This window comes from Plecotus auritus (genome assembly GCF_963455305.1).
Source record: "Plecotus auritus genome assembly, chromosome: 7".
Lineage (NCBI taxonomy): Eukaryota > Metazoa > Chordata > Mammalia > Chiroptera > Vespertilionidae > Plecotus > Plecotus auritus.
This window is the reverse complement of record NC_137774.1, coordinates 3,277,613-3,298,699: the sequence shown is the minus strand read 5'-3', so window position 1 is coordinate 3,298,699 and position 21,087 is coordinate 3,277,613. Positions and strand designations below refer to the sequence as shown.

Genomic DNA, 21,087 nt, shown 5'->3' with positions numbered 1-21,087 from the left:
GTGTAGCTTGGGCGTTGCTGCCCCACCGCCCTCTGTAGCCCGGATGATGGCCCTGCGGCTCCTGCTCCACCTCGCCTTGCTTGGACTTGGCACCACGAGGCCCTTGGTCCTGGGCCGCAGCCTCCGTGCCCCGGCGGTTGGTAGGTGCAAGGCGGATGGTCATGAGCTTTGGGATTTGGGCCCCGACGCACCCAGGTGACCTCAACCTCCATCCCTCAGCCTGGCCGTCCTTGTTCGGCCTCAACTCACCGCTGCAAGTTCATGAAGCCACCCAGATTCCGAGCAACGGGAGCGCGCCCCTGCTCGTGGCCGTGCAGGTGTTCGTGACAAACGTGTTTAACGTGGTGAGTGTCCTCTGGCCAAGGAGGGGCGGGCCCGTGCTGAGCGGGCATGGGACGGGACCAAGTCCCTGGAGTGCTGTGCGCTCCTGCCTCCTTGTGTCACGTGGCAGCCAGCCCTCAGGTGACCCGCTGCCCCCTCCCCAGGACATCCTTCGGTACACGGTGTCCTCCATGCTGCTGCTTCGGCTGGTGAGAGCCACTGGGGGGTGGGGCAGAACCAGCTCTGAGTCCAGCTCAGAAGTACCATCTTCAACCTGCCAAGCCGAGAGGCACGTACATACAGAGCCAGAGCCTTAGTGGGGTCCTTGTGTCCCCAGTCCTGGCTGGACACGCGCCTAGCCTGGAACGCGAGTGTGTACCCGCGGCGCGTGCTTACACTGCCCTGGGATGCACTGTGGACACCGGGACTCACTATCCAGGAGGCGTGAGTTCTCGTCCCAGGAACTACTGCACGTCCCTGTCTTCCCCCATAGATGCCCTTAGTAAATGCCCTCTCCTGGTGGCCCTGGCAGAGCACGGGCATGTCGCGCCTTCACTGCCCCTTGTTCCCCTCCCTTTGGGAACCCTGAGGGCAGGGGATGGCAGCTGGGCGTATGCCCATCTCTCCCCTCCCCCTTCAGAGGGGGCTGGGGCTCTGGCTGTGGTGCCTTTCCCCACAGGCTCTGGGTGGACTGGCAGGACCCGAGTCCACGGGCCCAAGTGGACCAAGATGGCCACGTCGAGCTCTACCTGGCCCTCACCACGGAGACCAACTGTGACTTCGAGCTCCTCCACTTCCCCAGAGACCAGAGCAACTGCACCCTCAGCTTCTACGCTCTCAGCAATACTGGTGCAGACCAGACAGGGGCGGGATGGATAGCGGGCCTGTGTCCACACCCATCCACCCCGGCTCAGGGGAGCTGAACAAGCCTAGAAGCAGAACATGCTTCTCACCGTGCCCCTCCCACTCAGCCAGCAGCCCCGTCGCCCAGTGCTCCCTGCGGCCCCATTCCAGTCTCCCCGCTCCGCCTCAGCTAGCAAAGCAACTGCCCTCAACAGCCGGGCCAAACTGCAGCAGCTGGGCCACTGGTATCAGCTCAGGTTGCTGCGGCCTCACCCCTGGAGACATCCTGGAGGTGTAGCCACCCAGGCAACACCCACAGACCCACCGGGTGATGCCCACCTTGGCAGAAGGCCCACCCTTCCCTGACACCCATCCCCCCTGGGCAATGCCACAGCGGCCGCCCACTAGTATTTCAGGTGTGAGATGAGACACTGGTGGATGAGTCTGCAACAGCGCCCCCTCCGTGAAGTGGGCCAAGTGCATTTATTTTTTACAATGAAAATCCGTCTATGAATCTGAAAAAGCCCTTCCTCTGACTGGAGAAAACTTGAAAGGGGTGTGGGGGCGCAAATAAGGTTGGGAAAACCCTTGCATGGCCGTTTCACCTCCAGGTCTGCCCAGCAGCCATTGGAAGTCTCCATCACCCCTGGGCACCAGCTTGAGCCTGCCCCTGCTCCCAGGAGGTTGGGGGGCAGCAGTAATTCTCAGCTCACTGCTCTCTCCCCGCCCTCTCCCAGTGATGGAGCTGGAGTTCCAGGCCCACGTGGTGAATGAGATCGTGAGTGTCAAGAGGGAGTATGTAGTTCGGGATTTGAAAACCCAAGTCCCGCCCCAGCAGCTGGTGCCCTGCTTCCAGGTGTCGGTGAGTCAGCAGGTGGCTGACGAGGGCGGCAGGGGCATCAAGGATGCAGAGCCAGAGGCATGACATCACCTTCTATTGCCCACTCCTGCACACCCCCCCAAAGCCCCAACCTTATTCCTTCCAGCTGCACCTACAGAACACAGCACTGAAGGCCGTCATGGCTCTGTTAGTCCCTGGGGAGGCGCTGCTGTTGGCTGACATGTGTGGGGGGCTGCTGCCCCTGCAGGCCGCGGAGCGCACGGCCTACAAGGTGACCCTGCTGCTGGGCTACCTCGTCTTCCACTCCTCCCTGGTGCAGGCCCTGCCCAGCTCCTCCTCCTGCAACCCACTGCTCAGTAAGCCCTGTGCCCTCCCCTGGCCCTCTGCTCAGCTCCCTGGGCACTGGAGGCACAGGCGTGGCCCCTGACTTAGCCCTGGCCCTCCCCAGTTCACTACTTCACCATCCTGCTGCTGTTGCTCTTCGTCAGCACCATGGAGTCCGTGCTGCTGGCGGGGCTGCTGGCCTGGGACCATCTCAGGGCCAAGCGCAGCCCCAGCCCAGCCCCAGGAGGGGAGCAGCAAGTTCATGAGGCTGCGGGGCCTAATCCTGAAGGTGGGTGAGGAAGGAGGCTGGGAGCAGGTTTGATGGGGCTGAGCTGGCAAGCTGCACCCCTGGGAGTGGGGTTGGGGTCGCTGGGCTAGAGGTCCCTGGCACTCACTCTGCTGGCCCCCATCCCTGAGCTTCCCCACATCGGCCCTGGAAGCGGCAGGTCTGAGCAGGGAGCGAGGTGAGCTTCCCTGAAGGCCTGGTGACTGCGCTCCGCGAGGTGACCCTGCCTTGTGAGCCTCTCTACAAGGGTTTCAACTCGAGGTGGCCTGGAGTGGGCAGTGCCGTTCCCACTAGTTGGGAATCCATGGAAGGGAGAAACTGCTGCCAGTGCCTGGGGTCCTGCTCGGAGAGGGGTGGGGCGAGCCCTGGAGTACAGCTCCTGCCTCTGCTCCTGCCTCTCCCCCGCAGGGGCCACCAGAGGCGCCGCGGGATCATGGAGGAGCTGGGCTGAGGTTGCCGACCACACCTTCTTCCTGCTCTACGTGGCAGGGGTGGTGTGCAGCCAGTTCATCTTCATTGGACTCTGGATGTGGGCAACGTGCAAATCTGACCCAGCCCCTGGCGAGGCCGTACCCCACGGGGGGCAGCCGAGGCTGTAACAGGGCAGGGCTGGGGCTGCAGACCTGGGGTGGGCCCTGACAGAGTCTCTGGAGACAGGAGGCCAACTCTTCCCTAAGCCTGGGGGCCCCCAGGCCCCTCTGAGCTTTCCCTTCTGTTAGCACACAAGCAACGAGTGTGAAATAAACCCATCACCCAAGTGCAAGTGCCCCCCAAGGGTCCGCTTCCATTGAGCTCAGCTGTTCTCTCTTGTCCTATGTAGGTGGGGCCCCCACTCCATTCCTGAACTTCTCACCAGTGGCCACTCGTCACCCAGCCCCCACCCCTACACCTGCTCCTCCTGGGACTCCTGCTGCTGGGCCTGGGCCAGGAGGCATGGGGGCCAGGATTCGGGGCTCTGAGGGTCAGGCCGCCTGGGGTGGTCAGAACTCCTGAGCTGCTGAGGTGTGCTGGACCCCAGAGGGACTGGGGAGAGAGCCTCCCGGGGGCAGAACACGCAGCCCTCGGGATGTGGGCAATGGGGCATGTGTTGTCGGCACGGATTCCGAGCAGGTGAAGCTTGCTGGGTTTTGCGCGAGGCCCTCTGCGGCCATGTGGCCTGTGCCTCCCCACCCATGTGCCTGAGCTGAAGGGGGAGCGCTCCCCACTCCCCCTCCCCCGCTGTGAACTGGGCTGGCGGGGGGGGGGGGGTAGGGGGGGCGGGGGTGGTTCTGCCTCCTGCTCGTGCTCACAAGGCAGCGTGGGCAAGGCCTTTGTCTTCCTCTGTCCTTTCCCGTCTTGAAGCCCACACGTGGCCCCTGCAGGCTGCGGCAGGGACACAAGCCCAGGGGCGCAGGAAGCCGTGCAGGGCAGTGCTGGTTTGGTGGAGAATGGGGGGGGGGGGGCGGGGAGAGGGCGTGGGGAGAGGGCGCGGGGAGAGGGCGCGGGGAGAGGCACAAACCAGGACTCCAGGGCCCAGGGCCAGGGCTCCCGGCCGGGCAGTGAAGAACGTCCTGTCCCAGAGGACACCACACACCCCGGGCCGAGGCAGGTTAACGCGGTTTATGTGTCCAATACCACGCTGCCTGGTGCCACCGCAGGGAGTGTGCAGGCTCAGGCGGAGGTGTCAAAGAGGCGGTCGATCATGTCGCCCACCTGCTCCACGTGGTACTTGATGTACTTCTCAGGGTTCTTGGTGAAGGGCACGCTGCCGTACCTGCCAGGCACTGAGGTCAGAGGGGAGGCCCGCCCTCCTCCCCGCTCCGCCGCAGTCTAAGGCCTCCCCGTGGGGTGTCCCTGGGCACCGGCCCTGCCTGGTGTCTTCCTGAGGCAGAGCACTGAGCCGCGGGGGAGGAGGGGGGGGCTCACCTGTGCAGAAAGGCCCCGTAGGTCTCCTTGACGATGTGCTTCTGAGCTTGGCGGATCTTGTCCCTCTGCTCCGTGTCGGGGATGGCCCAGGCTTTCTGGATCTTGCACAATTCTTCCAGGCCATCATTGAAGCCCTGCCACCACCAGGCGGGGAGAGAAGGGACCCGGAGACAAAGGTTTGAATGTGTGGCTCCAGCAGCAGCAGCAGCAGCAGGGGAAGGGACGGGCTCCCAACTCACCTTAAACCGCTCCTTGATCACCTGCCGCTCCTTGTCCCGGAGCTGGGGGCCGAGACAGCTCTCCTCAGAGAGAGGCACCTGCCCCGCGCCTCCCCCAGCGCCCGAGCCCCGCCCTCTCCTGCTGCTCCGATGGCCACAGGCATCCTCTGCTCTCACCCCACAGGGACTCTTGTCCATTTTCTCCCAGAGCCATGGCAAACAGGATGACACCTGCCAGACACCCCTCCCAGCCCAGGCCCTCAGCCCACCTTGACTCCCGGCTGGAACACAGGCAGGTTCTTCTCGGTGATGTAGTCGGTCACCTTTAACCAGCTGCAGGGAGAGGAAGCAGGGCAGCCTCAGGCAGCTGCTCCGGGTCTGGTTTGCTGTGTGTGTGTGTTATTGTTCTCTCTGGATCTAGGGTGGGGGGGGGGGGGGCGGCGGGGGGATGGGTAGGGGCAGGGATCCATCTGGGTCACAACTGAGGTGTTTCCTCGGGAACAGAAAGCGTTTGAGGTGCTCACTTTTAAAACTGGAACAGGAAACGGAGCAGTCAGTAAACTGAACGAATACTAGTTCCATCAACTACGCTGCACAGCAGCCTCCTGGCAAGTGAAGACGGGGCGGCAGGGGAGGAGGAAAGGAGGCGGAGCGTCCTGGGAAGGGAGGACACTGAGGGACACACAAACCCGCAGCAGGAGAGAGAGCGACGCTCAGTCAAGGTCAAGCGCTCTTGCAACCTGCTCTTCGCCTGGGCCAAACATTGCCCGTACTTTGACGTCAGCCCTTCAACTACGCTTAGCTTCACCCTCGCAGGCAGGCAGTCTGCCCTCTGCAGAGGCTAGCACCAAGGCCCCCTAGGGAGCCAGCAGTGGTGTGGGGGGGGCTCCCATTGCCACCCCATGATTTTGACAACAACGCAAGAGAAGGATTGGGTCCACAGGACAACAGTTCCCTGTTACTGACCCCACTCCAACGGGGCCCAGTGTCCTGAGACTGAGAAGGGAGCGTGAGTGGTGGGTGCAGGGGTGGGGTGAGTGGAGGGCAGCCTCGCACCTGCGCTGGTAGGTCTGGATCTGCTGCTCGATGTGCTCCCGGTAGGAGCGCTCGGCAGTCTTCTGGGTCACGGCCACCAGCTGGATCAGCTCCGACCTGGGGGATAGGGGTAGGGGACAGTGTAGAGGGGACGGGACTGGCTGTGGGTCTGGGCAGCCTGACCTCCCACCCCACCTTCAAGAGCTCTAAGAAGGCAGCACGCACGCCCCTGGTCCTGGGGCAGCGAGGAGGAAAGCCCTGCCCTCCCACTGGGCACACGGAGGGCACGGCCAGCCCCGGGCACCTACTTCTCCAGGGCCTTGAGGATGTAGTTGTAATTGTTGTGCAGGAAGATGGCGCTCAGAGCTGGGTCCTCGTACACCTTGGACTTGCTCAGCAAGTTCAGCTGCAGGTTACCCAGGACTTTACCTGCACAGGGAAAGATGTGGCCATGCCCACGTGGCAGTTTGACCCAAACCACCCAATCCCAGGCCCCCAAACCAAGTCCTCCCATCACTCCTGTCCCTCCCCAACTCCAGACGCCACAAGCCTCAGGAGCCCTTTGCCCAGCCCCTCCGCCCCGGAGCCAGAGGTTAGGTTGTGATTCCAAGGGTTGGGGCTCAGGAGCAAGCGGGAATAGCAGGAGCACAGAACGGAGGCGGAGCTGAGCAGGGATGGGGCGGGGCTGCTGCCGGCTGCAGACTCACAGATGTAGGTGCTCAGGAGGCGCCTGCTGAACTCGGAGCTGTAGCTGGTGGCTGAGGAGCTGGTCTCTGAGAGAGAGAAGTCCGGCTATGGCAGCGGCCGCAGCCTGGACCCTCTCTGGCCTCCCCTCAGCCCAAGGGGCAGCTGAGGGCCAGTGGGGAGGGGCCTCTGAGTCTTCCTTCCCCTGGCTGCTGGGACAGAGGGAGCTGGGGCAGAGCTGGTGTCCGCGGGCTCAGGGCTCCCGCCCACTGCATGGAGCGCTGCCTCGGACTCTCTCTGGAGCCCAGGGCAAGCCCCTCTGTGGTGCCAGGCTGGCCCACCATCAGCAGGAAGGCTGGCAGGACCTCCAACCCCCGCCCCCTGCTGGGTGGCATCATGGCCCACCTATCCCATCTGTCAGGATGGGAGTCAGAATGGGCTCCATGGCCACCTCCTTCCCCATGTCCCACCTCCTCTACGGTGCTCTGCAGAGGGGACCTGCCTACACAGAGCAAGGGCCAAGGTGGGGTGAGGGCGGGCAGGCAGGAGCTGGGCTAGGCTGGAGGGTGTCCCAGCGTGCTGGGGCAGCAGGACGCTGCCTGGATAACCTCAGAGACAGAAAGTGGCCATGAGGGAGCTTCGAGAGCAGGAAGCACCCTGAAGGGACCAGGTGCCCTCTGACCCCCACTCCCCAATAGGTCCTGCGTCTGCCAGGGGCCTCTGTCCCCAGGGAACCTCACTCATGGGGCTTCAAGAGGGAGGATGGGGCTGCAGAGCCCTGCGCTTACCTCGGGGGTCTAAAGGAATATTGTATGTGTCCCCAAGAACTACGGAGTGAAAGGCAGTGCGACAGGGGAGGAGGGAGACAAAGACGAGAGAAAGATGCAAAGTGCAAAAACAGGTTAGAAACAGCTGTGTCATCCCATCAAGCAGACCGCTCCCCACGACAGCCAGGACAGACAGCAGGACACACCCAAGCCAGACCCACGGGGACCAGGGAGCACGCAGCGAAGTGGAGACCTGAGAGCCACAGGCTGAGGCTGCCCCTGGCTCTGTGCCCTCAGATGGGGGAGCAGGTAGGGCCCGGGGCCCAGACACGCCGGGCTGAGACTCAGTGCTTGGAACAGCTGGAAATGCATGTACCCTCCTGTGCCAACCCCAGGAAGACACCAGGCTGGCCCCGAGATGCCAGCCTCCCAGTGGCTACAGTGTGAGACTCATTAGGGGGACAGGCGTCCTCAAACTACGGCCCGCGGGCCACATGCGGCCCGCCGAGGACATTTATCTGGCCCGCCGGGTGCCGCTGCCTGTCCTGCTTAGCAGCCGACTCGTCCCGGGCCCGCAGTGCGCATAGGAAATTTGTTCATAGTTTATTTTTTAAACTATAGTCCGGCCCTCCAACGGTCTGAGGGACAGTGAACTGGCCCCCTGTTTTAAAAGTTTGAGGACCCCTGCATTAGGGGGACAGGCGAGCACAAGAGAAGGTGGGAAATGTGGACGAGGGCGGGCAGGAAGGGCACCTTCAAGCACAAGCGTGCTCTCCAGAGGGAGCCTGGGGCAGAGGTCGGGCAGGAAAGGCCGTCAAACCGGCTCTCGGGACACTCGGCCTCTGAGCCCACCCTGAGGGCCCGGCCAGCTCAGGGTCCTGCCCCTGGCCACGTCTCCATCCCACTGCACAGGCTGGAGGCGACCTTCTCACCAGAGGCGGCAGTGCCGCTGGGGGGCTCACCCCGCATCTCCAGGCAAGAGGGAGGAGGGGCACGGGGCTGGGGCCCCGCTGGGAGGTGCCAAGTACCTTGGGAGGCCAGCATGGCACCTGCCGTCTCCTGGAAGTCCAGCAGCTGCTGCAGGAAAAGGATGGCCTGTGTGGGGAATGGTCAGGAAGGTGAGGGCAGGACCCGGAGGTCAGGCACTCCCACAGCACATCCTGTGTGACAGGCAAGTTCAGGGCCCGGGGCGGGGGGTGGGGGGGGTCTGCCAAGTGAAAACGGTGGCTGCTAACTTTGATCCCACTTTGGGTTCGGGCTTTGAGGGAAGGCCGGGTCTGCTGAGGTGCTGAGCACTTCGAGGTCCTGGGGGCCCCCACCCCCCGGGCCCGGCAGCACCTACGTTGCTGGTGAGCTCGTGCACGGTGCCGTCCTTGGGCATGTTGTACTCCTTGTCCGGGTCGTTCTGTGGAAACAGCACTCCCTGGGAGAGCTCCCAAGGAGGCCCCACCCCACCCCACGCCCCTCAGCCTGCTCCTGGCGCCACCTCTTGGCAGACAGGTGTCAGGACACGCCTTAAGGCGCAAAGGGGAGCAAGATGCACATGCCAGGAAACAGGGGCAGGAGCCTCAGGCCTGGAGCCCCCAGAGAGGGAGGCGATGGGTGCTGACAGGAGCCATCCCTCCGGCAGACCCGCCCCGCCCGGAGCCTGCGCCCTGAAGGGCCCACAGCCAGGTGGCCCTGCAGCGGAAGGAGGGAGATCACCTTGATGTTGTCAGCGAAGTCCTCCAGCGCTTTGGCGCCAACGGTTTCCATGGAGGTGATGAGGCTGGGCAGCTTGTTCTTGGTGCTGGCAGCTGTTCCCTGAGAGGACAGAGCGGCACAGCTGCCCGTCCCCGCCGCAGGCAGGGGGGCGTGCACCCCTTCCTTCCAGCTGCTCCCCTGCCCCTCACCGGGGGGTGCCTCCTTCACCCCCGAGCAGACGTGTGGGGCAGAGCACGTGGTGGATCCCTCCTCCCCACGTCCCCAAGCCCCTCGCCAACCACGTACCTGGAGCACCTGGTCAAACTCGGGCTTGGTCTGCTTGAGGTGCCGCAGGATGGGGAAGATGGCGAGCACTGCCGAGAAGTCGTGTCTAACGATGGCCTTCCGGGCAGCGGACACGATGTTCTCCCCCTCGAGCATCAGCCCCTCCAGTGCATCCTGAGGGTGAGGACGCGGCTCAGGGGCCAGAGGCGAGAGCTGGCTCCCACGGGCGGTGAGGGCACCCAGAGGGGTGAGGGGAGCCAGGGTGCTTCTGATGGGAGGTGCCGACCAGACGCACCACCAGGACGGATCCCCAGGACGCGGGGGGAGGAGGTGGCTGTATTGGAGGCTACAGGCCACAGGCCGGGCCCACGCTGCGGTGACAGCTCGGTAAGGGCCCGGCCTGGGCGGGGCCGCACCTGGATCAGGGAGTCGAAGGTCTTCTTCTGATGGTGCTCGGGGATGACCTCCACCAGCAGCTGGTACTCGCTCTGCGCCAGCTTGACGAAGGCGCTGACGCAGTGAATGTAGGCGTCCGTCTCCACGTCCAGCATGTCGTCTCTCCCTACGGGACAGCGGGGCGCTGAGCTGCTGGTCTGGGGACAGCCCTCTCCCTGCTGCGGGGCGAGGGTCTCCCCAGCTCCTGGCCGGGGGTCCAGACTGGCCCCAGACGGGGAGGAGGGAGACTGTGCGGGCAGAGAGCTGAGGACGCCAGCAGGCCCCGTGGGCTGAAGGGGAAAATGGCTGGCCCCAGCCTTTGTCCTGGCTTCACTCTGAGCTCTGCCATGGGCGGGATTTAGGGCCCAGAGTGCCAGGTACGGGAGGTGCGGGTGACAGATAACAGGGGAAGAGGAGGGTCCCTAAATGGACTCCCTGGAGAGGGTATGGCCCCAGGAAGGAGGAGTCCGGATTGTGTGGAAAGAGGGCAGCTGGGGGGCAGGCGGCAGTCCACCAAGGGGACAGCCATCTCAGAAAGCGCTGGGCCTCCGAGGGCGGTGGCCAGCCCGGCCAGGCTTCCGGAACCTGTAGGAAGGCCGTGGGCTCCGGCCTCTGAGGCCAGCTGGCACGGGGTCCAAGTTGAAGAGGCAGTGTGAGCCCCAGAGAGGGAGGGCTCCCTGGCTAGCAGCTGCCCAGGAGGAGACTGGATCCCACTGCTGGAGGCTGGGGCAGGGGACCTAGTCCTACGCGCCCAGGGATGGGCTCCCAGGAGTCGGAGCTGTTGGTGAAGCCGATGTCGGGCTCCCTGCCCGCCAGGGCGCCACCTCCCCTCTCGGCCTGCCTTCCAAGGAGCGGCCACTTCTCCCCTTGGCCCGGGCCCCGAGAACCAGGTGCACACTCCCAGCTGGAGGGCGGCAAGGAGACCTCGTGCCCGAAGGAGAGAGATGGAAGGCGAGAGCGACAGGTCTGGCCCATCCTGCTGGGCCCTCCGGTGGTGGCTGGGGAGGCGGCAGCGGCTGCCCGCGGCTGGGCGGGGCTGCGTACTCACCGGCCAGCGGCCCGGGCTTGTCGTTCAGGGCCTCGGACAGGTGCTTAACTCGGAAATCATGCTCGTGACCTAGCGAGACGTCGGCCGCACAAACACAAGCAGCGTTTATCCAGGGGCGGGCGGGCTGGCCCTCAGGGACCGGGAAGAAGCCCTCGATCTCCGGGAGGGGTGTGAGAGGGGGGTCGGGGAAGGGGCATTGGAGGGCGCTCTGAGCCCCTCCTCTGCCGCGGGCCACCCTGGGAACAGCCGTTTCAAGCCTGACGTGCAGCGCCAGGCCATCCCTGGGAGCTGGTTTCCCCAGGCCCGGAGGCCAAGAGAAAGCCGCGAGGCCAAGGACAGGTGAGGGGCTTCCGGCAGCCTTGGGGCGGCTGATGCCCGGCCCCAGGGGGTTATCTCGCCAGACGTGGGGGAGACCCAGTTAGAGAAATGTCACTGCGAGGGAACGGGGATAGCCTTCTTGTCCCCAGCTCATTCTTATGAAGGAGGGCCAGGTCCTCCAGGGGGGGCTGTCCTTCCTGACATGAGAAAGGGATGTGGCCGACCAGCTGCCTGTCCCCTTGCTGCACCGCCCCCCCTATAAAGTTGGGGGTGACCAGGAGGCCTAGGCCAGCTTGGTCCTGCCACCGCTGATCTCAGCGTGAAAGGGCTGCCCACGGCAAAGAACTCTGCCTGAGTTCAAACAGGAGACAAGGACAGAGACAGGGAGGGGAGGAGGGGGAGCCCCAGGGAGGGCAGAGCTGCCATCAGCCAGACAGGACCAGGCCAAGGCCACAACCTGTCCCTGCGCCAGCTGGAGCGCGTGGCACAGGGACGGGCAGCCCCACCGTCCCCTCTCAGGGTCCTCCCGAGGCCCTCCTGGGGCTGGAGGCTCTGCCCTGCCGCGGGAGTGAACACACGACGGAGGAGAAGGGAGCGGGAGAGGAACACGGGGTGATTACCTTCCAGAGGAATGAGGTTAGAGCCCCCCTTTTTCCCATCTAGACCATGCTGGGAATACTGTTTCAGAAGGTTCTGAGCCTTCCGGATCGTCCCTGTCACCAGAGCCACACAGAGAGGAGATAAGAAGACCTAGGAAATGAGTGAGAGAAAACAGCAGCGGCCCTCCACGCCCAGCCCACGCCCGGCCCCACAGTGAGCTCGCCCAGACCCCCCTCTCCCAGCAGCGGCCCTCCACGCCCGGCCCCACAGTGAGCTCGCCCAGACCCCCCTCTCCCAGCAGCGGCCCTCCACGCCCAGCCCACGCCCGGCCCCACAGTGAGCTCGCCCAGAGCCCCCTCTCCCAGCAGCGGCCCTCCACGCCCAGCCCACACCCGGCCCCACAGTGAGCTCGCCCAGACCTGCCTCCCCCAGCAGACCTTCCCCAGGCCGCGGGAGACCCAGCAGATGGAGACGGAGGGGTGGACACATTCCCCGGGGCCTCCCCATCCTGCTGCTGACCCTCTCTGTTCTGGCCTGAGCTCATTTGAGAGCTCATGTGGAGGGTGAAGGAGACGAGGCGGACAAAGACCCACCAAGAGGAGCCCCAGTAAAAAGAACTCCCGAAATCTAAACAGGCGAGGGCTCAGGCTGGAGGAGCTGGTGACAAAGCTCTCACACCTGGAGTTACGACCCAGGACAGAGGCCGGGCACCTGGAGGCTGGGAGGCCTGCGCCCCACGGAGCGCCAGGCACAGCTCCCTGGGCATGCTCAGTGTTGGCAAGTAGCCCACCAGCAGTCAGAAAGCAGCATGGGAGCTGGTGAGACGGAAGGAGCCCCTGGGAGGGAGTGCCAGGACGAAGGCTGGAGACCCGGACGCAGCCTGGCCCACACACCGGTTACCCAAACCACCAAAGTGACCAGAAAAACTCAAGAGCGAGAGGGGTTAACAGAGCCTCGTGGGGAGCCAGGGAGGGCCGCAGGAAAGGGCGCATGCTCTTGGCACGGGGGAAGAACAACAGTTAGTGTCACAATTCAAAACAACGAAAACCAAACTGAGCGCCCAGCCTCGGGTCGGCCACTCTGGGGAACCAGACACCGCAGGGCAGAACGTGGGGGGAAGTAAACCAGCATCTCCCACAGCGAGCACGCTGCCTGCCCTGGAGCCGCAGCCCGTCCCCCACATCTCCCCCGCATCTCCCCCACATCTCCCCCACATCTCCCCCACATCTCCCCCTGCATCTCCCCCGCATCTCCGAGCACAGCCAGTCTGCCGAGTCCTGGCCGCGCCCCAGAGGAGCACAGAGGGGTGAAGAAGCAAAATCGGGGCTCATTTCTTCCTGTTCGCACCACGCCACCGCTAGCCGCTAATAACACGGGGCCCCGGCTCAGCACCTGTCTCCCTCCCGGTGTGCAGTGAGCGGCCGCTAATGAGCACATCAGATTCCTGCCCCGCAGCTGAGCGGGAGCAGATGGGCCCGCTGGGCCTTCTGGAGCGCAGCCAGCACAGGCGATGGGTGTGCGGCGGGGCTGCTTGTTGGCAGCTGCCAAGACCATCAGGCACCCAGTCACCATGGACAGCGCTGAGGCTGGCACTTCACGGCCACCCACCTTCTTCTCCCTGCTCCTCTCCCCACGCCGGGAACGATTCCCTAGTCCTGACACCAGTCCTGAGCCCACCAGCTCCTGACAACTCTCGAACCCCCACAGGAACATGGGGTCCTCCCAGCTAGTTTCCCTCTTGGGTCTACAAGCCAAGGAGGGATTCGGTCCACGGTGAGCCCCTCCTCCCGGAAGGCCCTGTCCCTGCATGGCCAGCCAGCACCCCGGGGCAGAGCACATCGGGTCCCAGGGCCTCCCGGGGCTGGCAGAGAAGAGACGGAGGGGAACCGAGCACAGACCGGCTGGCCCAGGCGGCCTCCCAGACACAGCCCCTGCTCAGCACAGAGGCACAGAGAGGGACGGGATGGCCCGCGTGCAGCAGCCGCAGCCTCGGCCAAGCCCGCCAGCTTAGTGGAGTCACTGATTTTCTGGGGGAGCGGCCAGGGCACCCACACTGCAGGGGAGAAGGCAGTGCCTTCCTTCCAGGCCCGCCAGCTTCCCTAACACTCGCCTGGCTGTGCCCCCAGGGCAGCTTCTACTCTGCCACATTTCCAAACCCTAAGGGGTGCAAACAGACCCCTCAGAGGGGCAGGGCAGGCAGGGCCGGACAAAGGGAGCCTGTCACCAGGGGCGGGTCCCGCAGGCCACCCTGGGGCAGTGCCTGCAGCCTGAGCCCAGCCTGCCAAGCTGCGGTGCACACAGGGCAGTTTACCTGCACGGACTGTGGGGACATGACGCCAGGGACAGGGATACCGAGCTGCTCACCCAGGACAGCAGCAATCCACGGCCCAGGCCTCTCGCCCTCAGCACCCCTCCCGCTACGGCCCGCCGCAAGGCACTCACTCGCAGTGCGGCCCGAGAGCCAAGCGCACTTCCTCCGCGAGGGCGGGCTAGGGTTTTCCCTCGGGACCCACTGTGAAAGTATCAAGTCTCCCACCCCCTTCTCAGCCACGCCACTTCCAGCCGCCCTGGCTTGCTGGGAGCTGAAGGCTGCCCATCCCATCCCCCGCGCTTGGCTGTCGCAGCCTGGCCTCCTGGAGGGACAACAGGGGAGGAGCAGGGGCCGGCAAGGGGCTCTGCCCTGGCACCCCATTCCCCTGCCTCTCCACATCTCTGACGCCCCTCCCTCCTCCAAAGACATGTATGCAGCCCCAAACCCTGCTGAGCAGCAAGAAGGGCCTCCTGGGTGGGGCCTTGCTGGGGAGCAGACACTTGCTTTCTGTCCTGTCTGCCGGCAGCGGGAGGGGCCGACGCTGCTAACCCCAGGGTGGCCGAAAGCAACGCAGGCCCCACCGCCTTCCTTCCGGCTGCTGCTTAAAGGGCCGGGCCGGGGTGGGGACTCACCTGGCCGCTTGATGGGCTTCTTGGTGGGCGTGTCTTTCCTCTTGTTGGGGATGGCAGGGGAGTAGGGAACCCCAGAGGCAGAACTGTTCTTCCGGAAATGCTCCTTCAGGCCCTTGATGGAGCGGTCCAGCTGGCTGGAGCGGATCTGGTAGTAGACGTTCATGAAATCTGAGGAGAGATGTGGCAATGGGCCTGTGGCAGCCGGGTCCGGCGTTTCCCCCCAGAACAGCTCCACGGGGCAGCGGTGCGCCCACTATTTCTACTTGCTCACCCGTTCCTAGCACCTGCTCAGGCTCGCAGCCACACACAGGGCCTCGCCCCGCATCAGGCAAAGTCTTTAAAGGGAAAGTATCCCCCAATAGAACCGACGATTTTTTTTTAAGTTCTGAAGCTAAGTATTTTCAGATAAAAAATATAAAGATTAGGTAAGGAGTCAAAGGATGTGAGCAATTTATAGGAGGCAAAGAGACAACCAATGTCAGTGAATGAAAAAAGCACTATTAACTTTAGCCGTTACAAAATGATTTTATTGACTTTTATTGATCTGAGAGAGAAGCATGGATGTGAAAGAGAAACATCCGTTAGTTGCCTCCTGTACGCACCCTGACTGGGGATTGAACCCACTACGTAGGTGTGTGCGCTGACTGGGAATCGATCCCACACCTTTTGGTGTACGGGACGATGCTCCAACCCACTGAACCACCCGGCCATGGCTAAACTTTTTATTAAAAACAAAACAAAAAACCGCCCCTCCCCCCGGCCCTGCCCTGCTGTTGGCCCTCGGGGCCGGCCCCTCACCTTGGTTGCGGCCGTATTCCACCAGCCAGCGGGAGATGCGGATCACGTCCAGGAGCACGCCCTCCGGCAGGTGCTCCAGGGGCACCTCCTCCTGGATCTCCAGCTCCTCCTCCCCACCGATCAGATCCAGGATGAGCACAGGGGAGACCACCTTACTGTGCCGGGTCATCAGGCTGCGGAACTCGGACTCCAGGGACTCCTTCCCCCGCTCGAACAGCAGCTTCTGCAGGGGCAAGGGGAGGGAGGAGGAGGAGGGCCCGCTGCTGCTGCTGCTGCTGCTGCGGCATTCGGCTACCCCTCCTCTCCCCTCCCCTGCCTGCACTTCCTCAAACCCAGAGAAGAAAGGCAGGAAGCCTTCCTTGGCCATTCCTTCAGCTCAGGTTCTCTAACTGGATGCGCACAGGTGAAACCCAGGGCTGCATAAGCAGATGCTCATGAACATGGCTGATTATCCCCTCACTGAACTATCAACCTGTCTTCTTGTTAGGAAAGCGTTTGCAAGGAAAGAAATAGATAAATTGAACTGTCACCTTAAAAACTTCTGTGCTGTAAATGATACCATCAAAAAAAGCGAAAAAACCCACAGAATGAGAAATTATTTGCAAATCATATATCTGATAAGGGACAGGTATCCAGAACATGTAAGAGAATTGGAAACATGTTCATACAAAATCATGAAATACGTCAGACAGAGAAAGACAAATACCATATGGTTTCACTTACATGTGGAATCTAAAAAACAAAATAAATGAACAAACAAAACAGAAATAAACTCACAGGTACAGAGAACAAATTGGTAGTCGCCAGATGGGAGGGGAGTTGGAGGGATAGGTGAAAAAGGTTAGGGATTACGAAGTACAAATTGGTAATTATTAAAACAGTCACAGGGATGTAAAGTAAAGCATAGGGAATATAATCAATAATATTGTAATAACTATGTATGGTGGCAAGTAGGTACTACACTTATAAGGGTGATCACTTCACAAGACACATAAATGTCTAATCACTACACTTGAAACTAATAAAATATTGCATGTCAACTGTAATATAAAAATAAATTTTAAATAAAAATAGTTAAATTGATAAGTTTTATATTATGTATGTTTACCACAATAAGAAAACGCCATGCCCTAACCAGTTTGGCTCAATGGATAGAGCATCGGCCTGCGGACTGAAAGGTCCCAGGTTCAATTCCGGTCAAGGGCATGTACCTTGGTTGCGGGCACATCCCCAGTAGGAGGTGTGCAGGAGGCAGCTGATCGATGTTTCTCTCTCATCGATGTTTCTAACTCTCTATCCCTCTCTCTTCCTCTCTGTAAAAAAAATCAATAAAATATATTAAAAAAAGAAAAGAAAACGCCAAATGCATTTGTAAAAATCAAACGTTAAATTTATATTGTATAAGTAATGGTTGTGGGCTCGATCCCCAGTAGGGGGCATGCAGGAGGCAACCAATCAACGATTCTCTCATCATTGATGTTTCTATCTCCCTCTTCCTCTCCCTTCCTCTCTGAAATTGATAAAAAAATATTTTTAAAAAAATGTATATCTGTGATTCCTGAGGCAGAGTTCTTCAGGACTACAGTACGTGTACTATATTAGATGCTTCTGTTTATTCTACTATATTCTCCTTTAAGCTGGTTCAGTCTCTCATGAGACCAGGGCAGGGACCGATGTCCCCACACCTCTCCCGTTACGCTGCTGGCCCCTTACCACTTTGTTGAGCTCTGGGCTGTCTGGGCTGTTGTCCTGGAAATACTCCACAGCCTTCTGAATCTTGGCCATGCTTCCCAGGTACTCTTCCAGCCTACCTGTGGGGCTGGGAAGGAACAGAGCTGTGTCAGCCCGGCTGGAGGGAAGATGAAGAGAAGGACCCATTTGGAAGGGGAAAGGAGAGAATTAATATAGGGGACTCCAGGCTCAAATATATCCAACCCCCCTTCCCCTTCTTCGCCGCTGGTCCAGGAGGCATCAAGAATGTCAACAATAGCCCTAACCCGTTTGGCTCAGTGGATAGAGCATCGGCCTGTGGACTAAAGGGTCCCAGGTTCGATTCTGGTCAAGGGCACGTACCTTGGTTGCGGGCACATCCCCAGTAGGTGTGCAGGAGGCAGCTGATCAATGTTTCTCTCTCATCGATGTTTCTAACTCTCTCTCCCTCTCCCTTTCTCTCTGTAAAAAATCAATAAAATATATTTAAAAAAAAAAGAATGTCAACTATAGCCCTAGCTGGTTTGGCTCAGAGGATAGAGCGTTGACCTGCAGACTAAAGGGTCCCAGGTTCGATTCCGGTCAAGGGCACATGCCCAGGTTGCGGGCTCGATCCCCAGGGGGGAGCGTGCAGGAGGCAGCCAATCAATGATTCTCTCTCATCATGGATGTGTCTATCTCTCTCTCCCTCTCCCTTCTGCTCTGAAATTAATAAAAATATATTTTTTTAAATGGGAAAATTCTTAAAAAAAAAAAAAAAGAATGTCAACAGTAACAAAAAAATAAAAGGCCAATTAAAAAAACACAATGAAAGGAAGGTGACCCCCTGGCCTTAGCTCACCCCTCCCTGATGATCTTCTCAGTGTCACTGGCCACATGGTAGTAGCTGATGACGTGGTCCAGGCAGGACAGGGTCTTCTCGACGTTCTCCTGCAGCCGCTGCAGGTTCTCCGTCTGCTTGTGCACAGGGATGATGGAGTTCTCCAGCTTCATCAGGCGGCTCTCAAAGGACGACAGGATGGACACCTGCGGGGGACCACGTGCTCTCAGGCCTCGCGGCTGTCCCAGCGTGGCTTCTAGACACCTACCAGGTCTTGGGCATTTGCTGCTTTTTCTCTGGTTTTCTAGACAATAAGCTCCGTGAGGGAAGGGCCGGGGGTGCAGCTGTCACCACTGCATCCTCAGCACATAGGAGGTGGTCCAAACACATGGGATGAAATTTGATTTGAAGGCAATGCAAGCATCCAAAGACCTCCCCCCCAAAGATAATCACCCCAGGATGGTTTCCCTTCTCCCCTCTGAAGCCAAATCTCGATTTCTGTTCTTTCTGAGGCTTTCCTAGACCGAACAGGAAGTAGGTGCATATGGAGTAGCCTCAAATGCATTGTTGGCCCTTCCAAAAGCCTCTCTCTCGAAGGGTGAATCTCACTAGTGAGGACTAGGCCTTCATGCCTGTGTTCCTACATACACACACCAAGTCTGTATTCACTCACCTTGTGCTTGACAGTCTCCTCTAGAAACAAAGAAGAAACCTCCTATTTATTGAGCACCAACTGTATACCAGGTGCTGTGCAAGATGGGTCCCCATGTATTGGCTCCTATGACCTTCACGGCCACAGGGGGAGCGCGGCATTGTCTCTGTTTTGTCCTATGAGCTAACTGAGGCTCAGAGTTCCCTGTCAGGAGCCACACGCAAACAAATGGAGGGTGAGGACTAGACCCTAGATCTGTCCGGTTTCGGAATCTCATTCCACCCCAAAGCCCTGGGGGCGGGAGATGGCTGAGTCTTGTCTGCCCTCCGCCCATCACCTGAAGTGAGGATGCCACATGACCGTCCCCAGCCCACCTAAGTCAGCCTCCCTAAGTGTTTGCAGAAGGAGACGAAGACCAGGCCAGGGGGGCAGCAGCATCCTCAATGAGGAGGCGGACAAGGGGAAGGCAACGCGGTAACAGACACGCCACTGCTGCTAGAGAAACCCACGCAATGCCACCATCCCTACCCAGGCCAGAACCCCAGGCCTTATGGACCGGACCGGACCGGACCCGCCAGGTCGCAGAGCTCTCCTGCGGGATCTGGAGGCCTGTCAGCCCCTCCCAGCTGAGGGGTTACTCACCATGTTCTTGGTGAGCTGGTCGCTCTTCTCCAGGCTGTCTCGGATGAAGGACAGCGTCTCCTCCTCCTGGGGGCGCGGAGGGGAGGCATCACCAGGAGCCCGCGGCTAAAGATCGCCGTCCCGGGCTCACGGCCTCGCCCCCGAGCCCAGCTCCTTGCAGGGAGCGCCCCCTCTCACCCAGGCCTCCTTCCAGAGTAGATGCCCTGGCCGGGGCCCTCGGCGCCTTCCCTCACCTCCTCCCCCGCCTCCCCAGCCCCAGTCTCACCTGCTTCAGCTTCTCCTCGATTTCCCGCCGCCGGGCGGACGCCTCTTGCGGGGGAATCATCCCTACGGCCCGGTGCCGCTTCTACTTCCAGTGTTTTGTCTCTGCGTGCGTACCTTCTCGGCTTCCGTCCCTGTTACACCCACTTCCGCTCTTGGCCCCGCCCCGGAGCGCACTGGTGGGACCATGTTGGGAGTGGCAGGCGGAAGTGCTCCTGCGCGGGGCACGGAGACGGGCTGGGAAAGTAGCCATCTTGGGTGTGGCCGAGGTGTGGCTCTGGTGGACCAGCCCGGAAAGCCTCACTCAGCTCTTTACTTACCTGAACACCTAGCCCACAGTACACGTTCAAAAAATATATCGCTAACATCATGCTTTATATGTCCAAGGAAGGGACTCCTTTATGGTTGTGAACAAATACTTTCTTCCCCCCAAAAAAATCTTTATTTATTTTTTTAAAATATATTTTATTGATTTTTTACAGAGAGGAAGGGAGAGGGATAGAGAGTCAGAAACATCGATGAGAGAGAAACATCCATCAGCTGCCTCCTGCACACCTCCCACTGGGGATGTGCCTGCAACCAAGGTACATGCCCCTGACCGGAATCGAACCTGGGACCCTTCAGTCTGCAGGCCGACACTCTATCCACTGAGCCAAACCAGTTACGGCAGCCCCCCCCAAAATCTTTATTGTTGAAAGTATAACATATGTCCCCCTTTTCCCTTAATTGACTCCTTTTAGCCTGCCCCCGCTCCCTTCCCCCGCTCCTATTGTCTGTGTCCATGGGTTATGCATACAATGAACAAATACTTTCAACTTTGTACAATCTCATTGCATTTTTGGTAAATGAACTACAGTGTGCTTTTTTGTGTTTTCTCAAATGTCCTCTACTAAGTGTAATTTGGTAGCCAGCTGCCATGTGGTGAGAGCCTTCTGTTTGCCTATCTGTCACACCATTCTTGCTCCCTGTCTTGGCTAATCCTCACAGTAAACTTCCGAGTGGGGCACAGCTGTTGTGTCCCTTCAGCAGCCGAGGAAGCTCAGGCGCAGAGAGGTCAGCTGCCTAAATCAACACAGCTGGCCGGGACAGGTTCTGCTCTGGGCCCCCCTCCCATGCTCCGCAGCTCAGGATCGTTTGTTTGTTGCTGTGCAAAGCTGCCAATCTGATGGTCAAGAAAATCCACTGTGAAAAGCAGGTTACTTTTATGACCACCATAGCTCAAGAAAGGTAGACAGAATGAAAAGATGCATTTAACTTCATGCTCAACCCAGTGTGAGGCATGTAGGTGAGACATTGATTCCGTAATTCCCCAGCTAGACTCGGCACAAGCTGCTTCCGCAAAGGAGCAAGCGGAAGCCTTGATTTTCCTTCACAAACTTGTGCAGAACACAGGGGTGCCCATCATCATCCAGCCCCCTCCGCCGGCTGAGGCTCCCTTTCCAGAGGGAAGGAGGAGGGGAGGAACAGTGATCTTTCCTTCCTGATTCCAGACTGTGCTTCTCCTCCTGTTCCAAGTGTAACAGCCTCCACATTAATGTTTCCGGGGCCCCGCAGCCATACTGAAAATGTGCATGCTATGACATGAACAGCCACAACATGTCTGCTCCTGGGATCACAGCCATTTAAATATGACAGATGCATTGCAAAAAAAGGAAAAAAAATTCAGAG

The 21,087-nt window shown here is 60.2% G+C and overlaps 2 protein-coding genes across 8 annotated transcripts; one reads left to right on the top strand and one right to left on the bottom strand.

Moving 5' to 3' along the window:
• Positions 1–46: 46 nt before the first annotated feature.
• ZACN (zinc activated ion channel) lies at positions 47–3,214 on the top strand (the record flags this gene model as incomplete). The annotated part of the gene is made up of 9 exons (XM_080682114.1): positions 47–140; positions 220–344; positions 486–530; positions 659–765; positions 1,001–1,170; positions 1,902–2,026; positions 2,151–2,361; positions 2,454–2,618; positions 3,024–3,214. 9 exons carry the CDS (start codon positions 47–49, stop codon positions 3,212–3,214), a joined length of 1,233 nt encoding a protein of 410 aa, XP_080538240.1.
• EXOC7 (exocyst complex component 7) lies at positions 1,607–19,555 on the bottom strand. Of its 7 annotated transcripts, XM_080682107.1 has the most exons (21): positions 19,424–19,555; positions 19,159–19,224; positions 17,886–18,070; positions 17,048–17,153; positions 15,335–15,557; positions 14,537–14,704; positions 11,614–11,706; positions 10,676–10,744; positions 9,609–9,754; positions 9,214–9,366; positions 8,929–9,027; positions 8,567–8,629; positions 8,253–8,319; positions 7,246–7,284; positions 6,481–6,546; positions 6,082–6,202; positions 5,795–5,890; positions 5,008–5,071; positions 4,760–4,801; positions 4,521–4,654; positions 1,607–4,368 (listed from the first exon to the last, which is right to left on the bottom strand). In XM_080682107.1, exons 1-21 carry the CDS (start codon positions 19,481–19,483, stop codon positions 4,266–4,268), a joined length of 2,163 nt encoding a protein of 720 aa, XP_080538233.1. In that variant the 5' UTR covers positions 19,484–19,555; the 3' UTR covers positions 1,607–4,265. The 7 variants fall into 7 exon arrangements, with proteins under 7 accessions (XP_080538233.1, XP_080538234.1, XP_080538235.1 ...); XM_080682108.1 differs by lacking the exon at positions 7,246–7,284; XM_080682109.1 differs by lacking the exon at positions 10,676–10,744.
• Between the last annotated feature and the right edge of the window lie 1,532 nt (positions 19,556–21,087).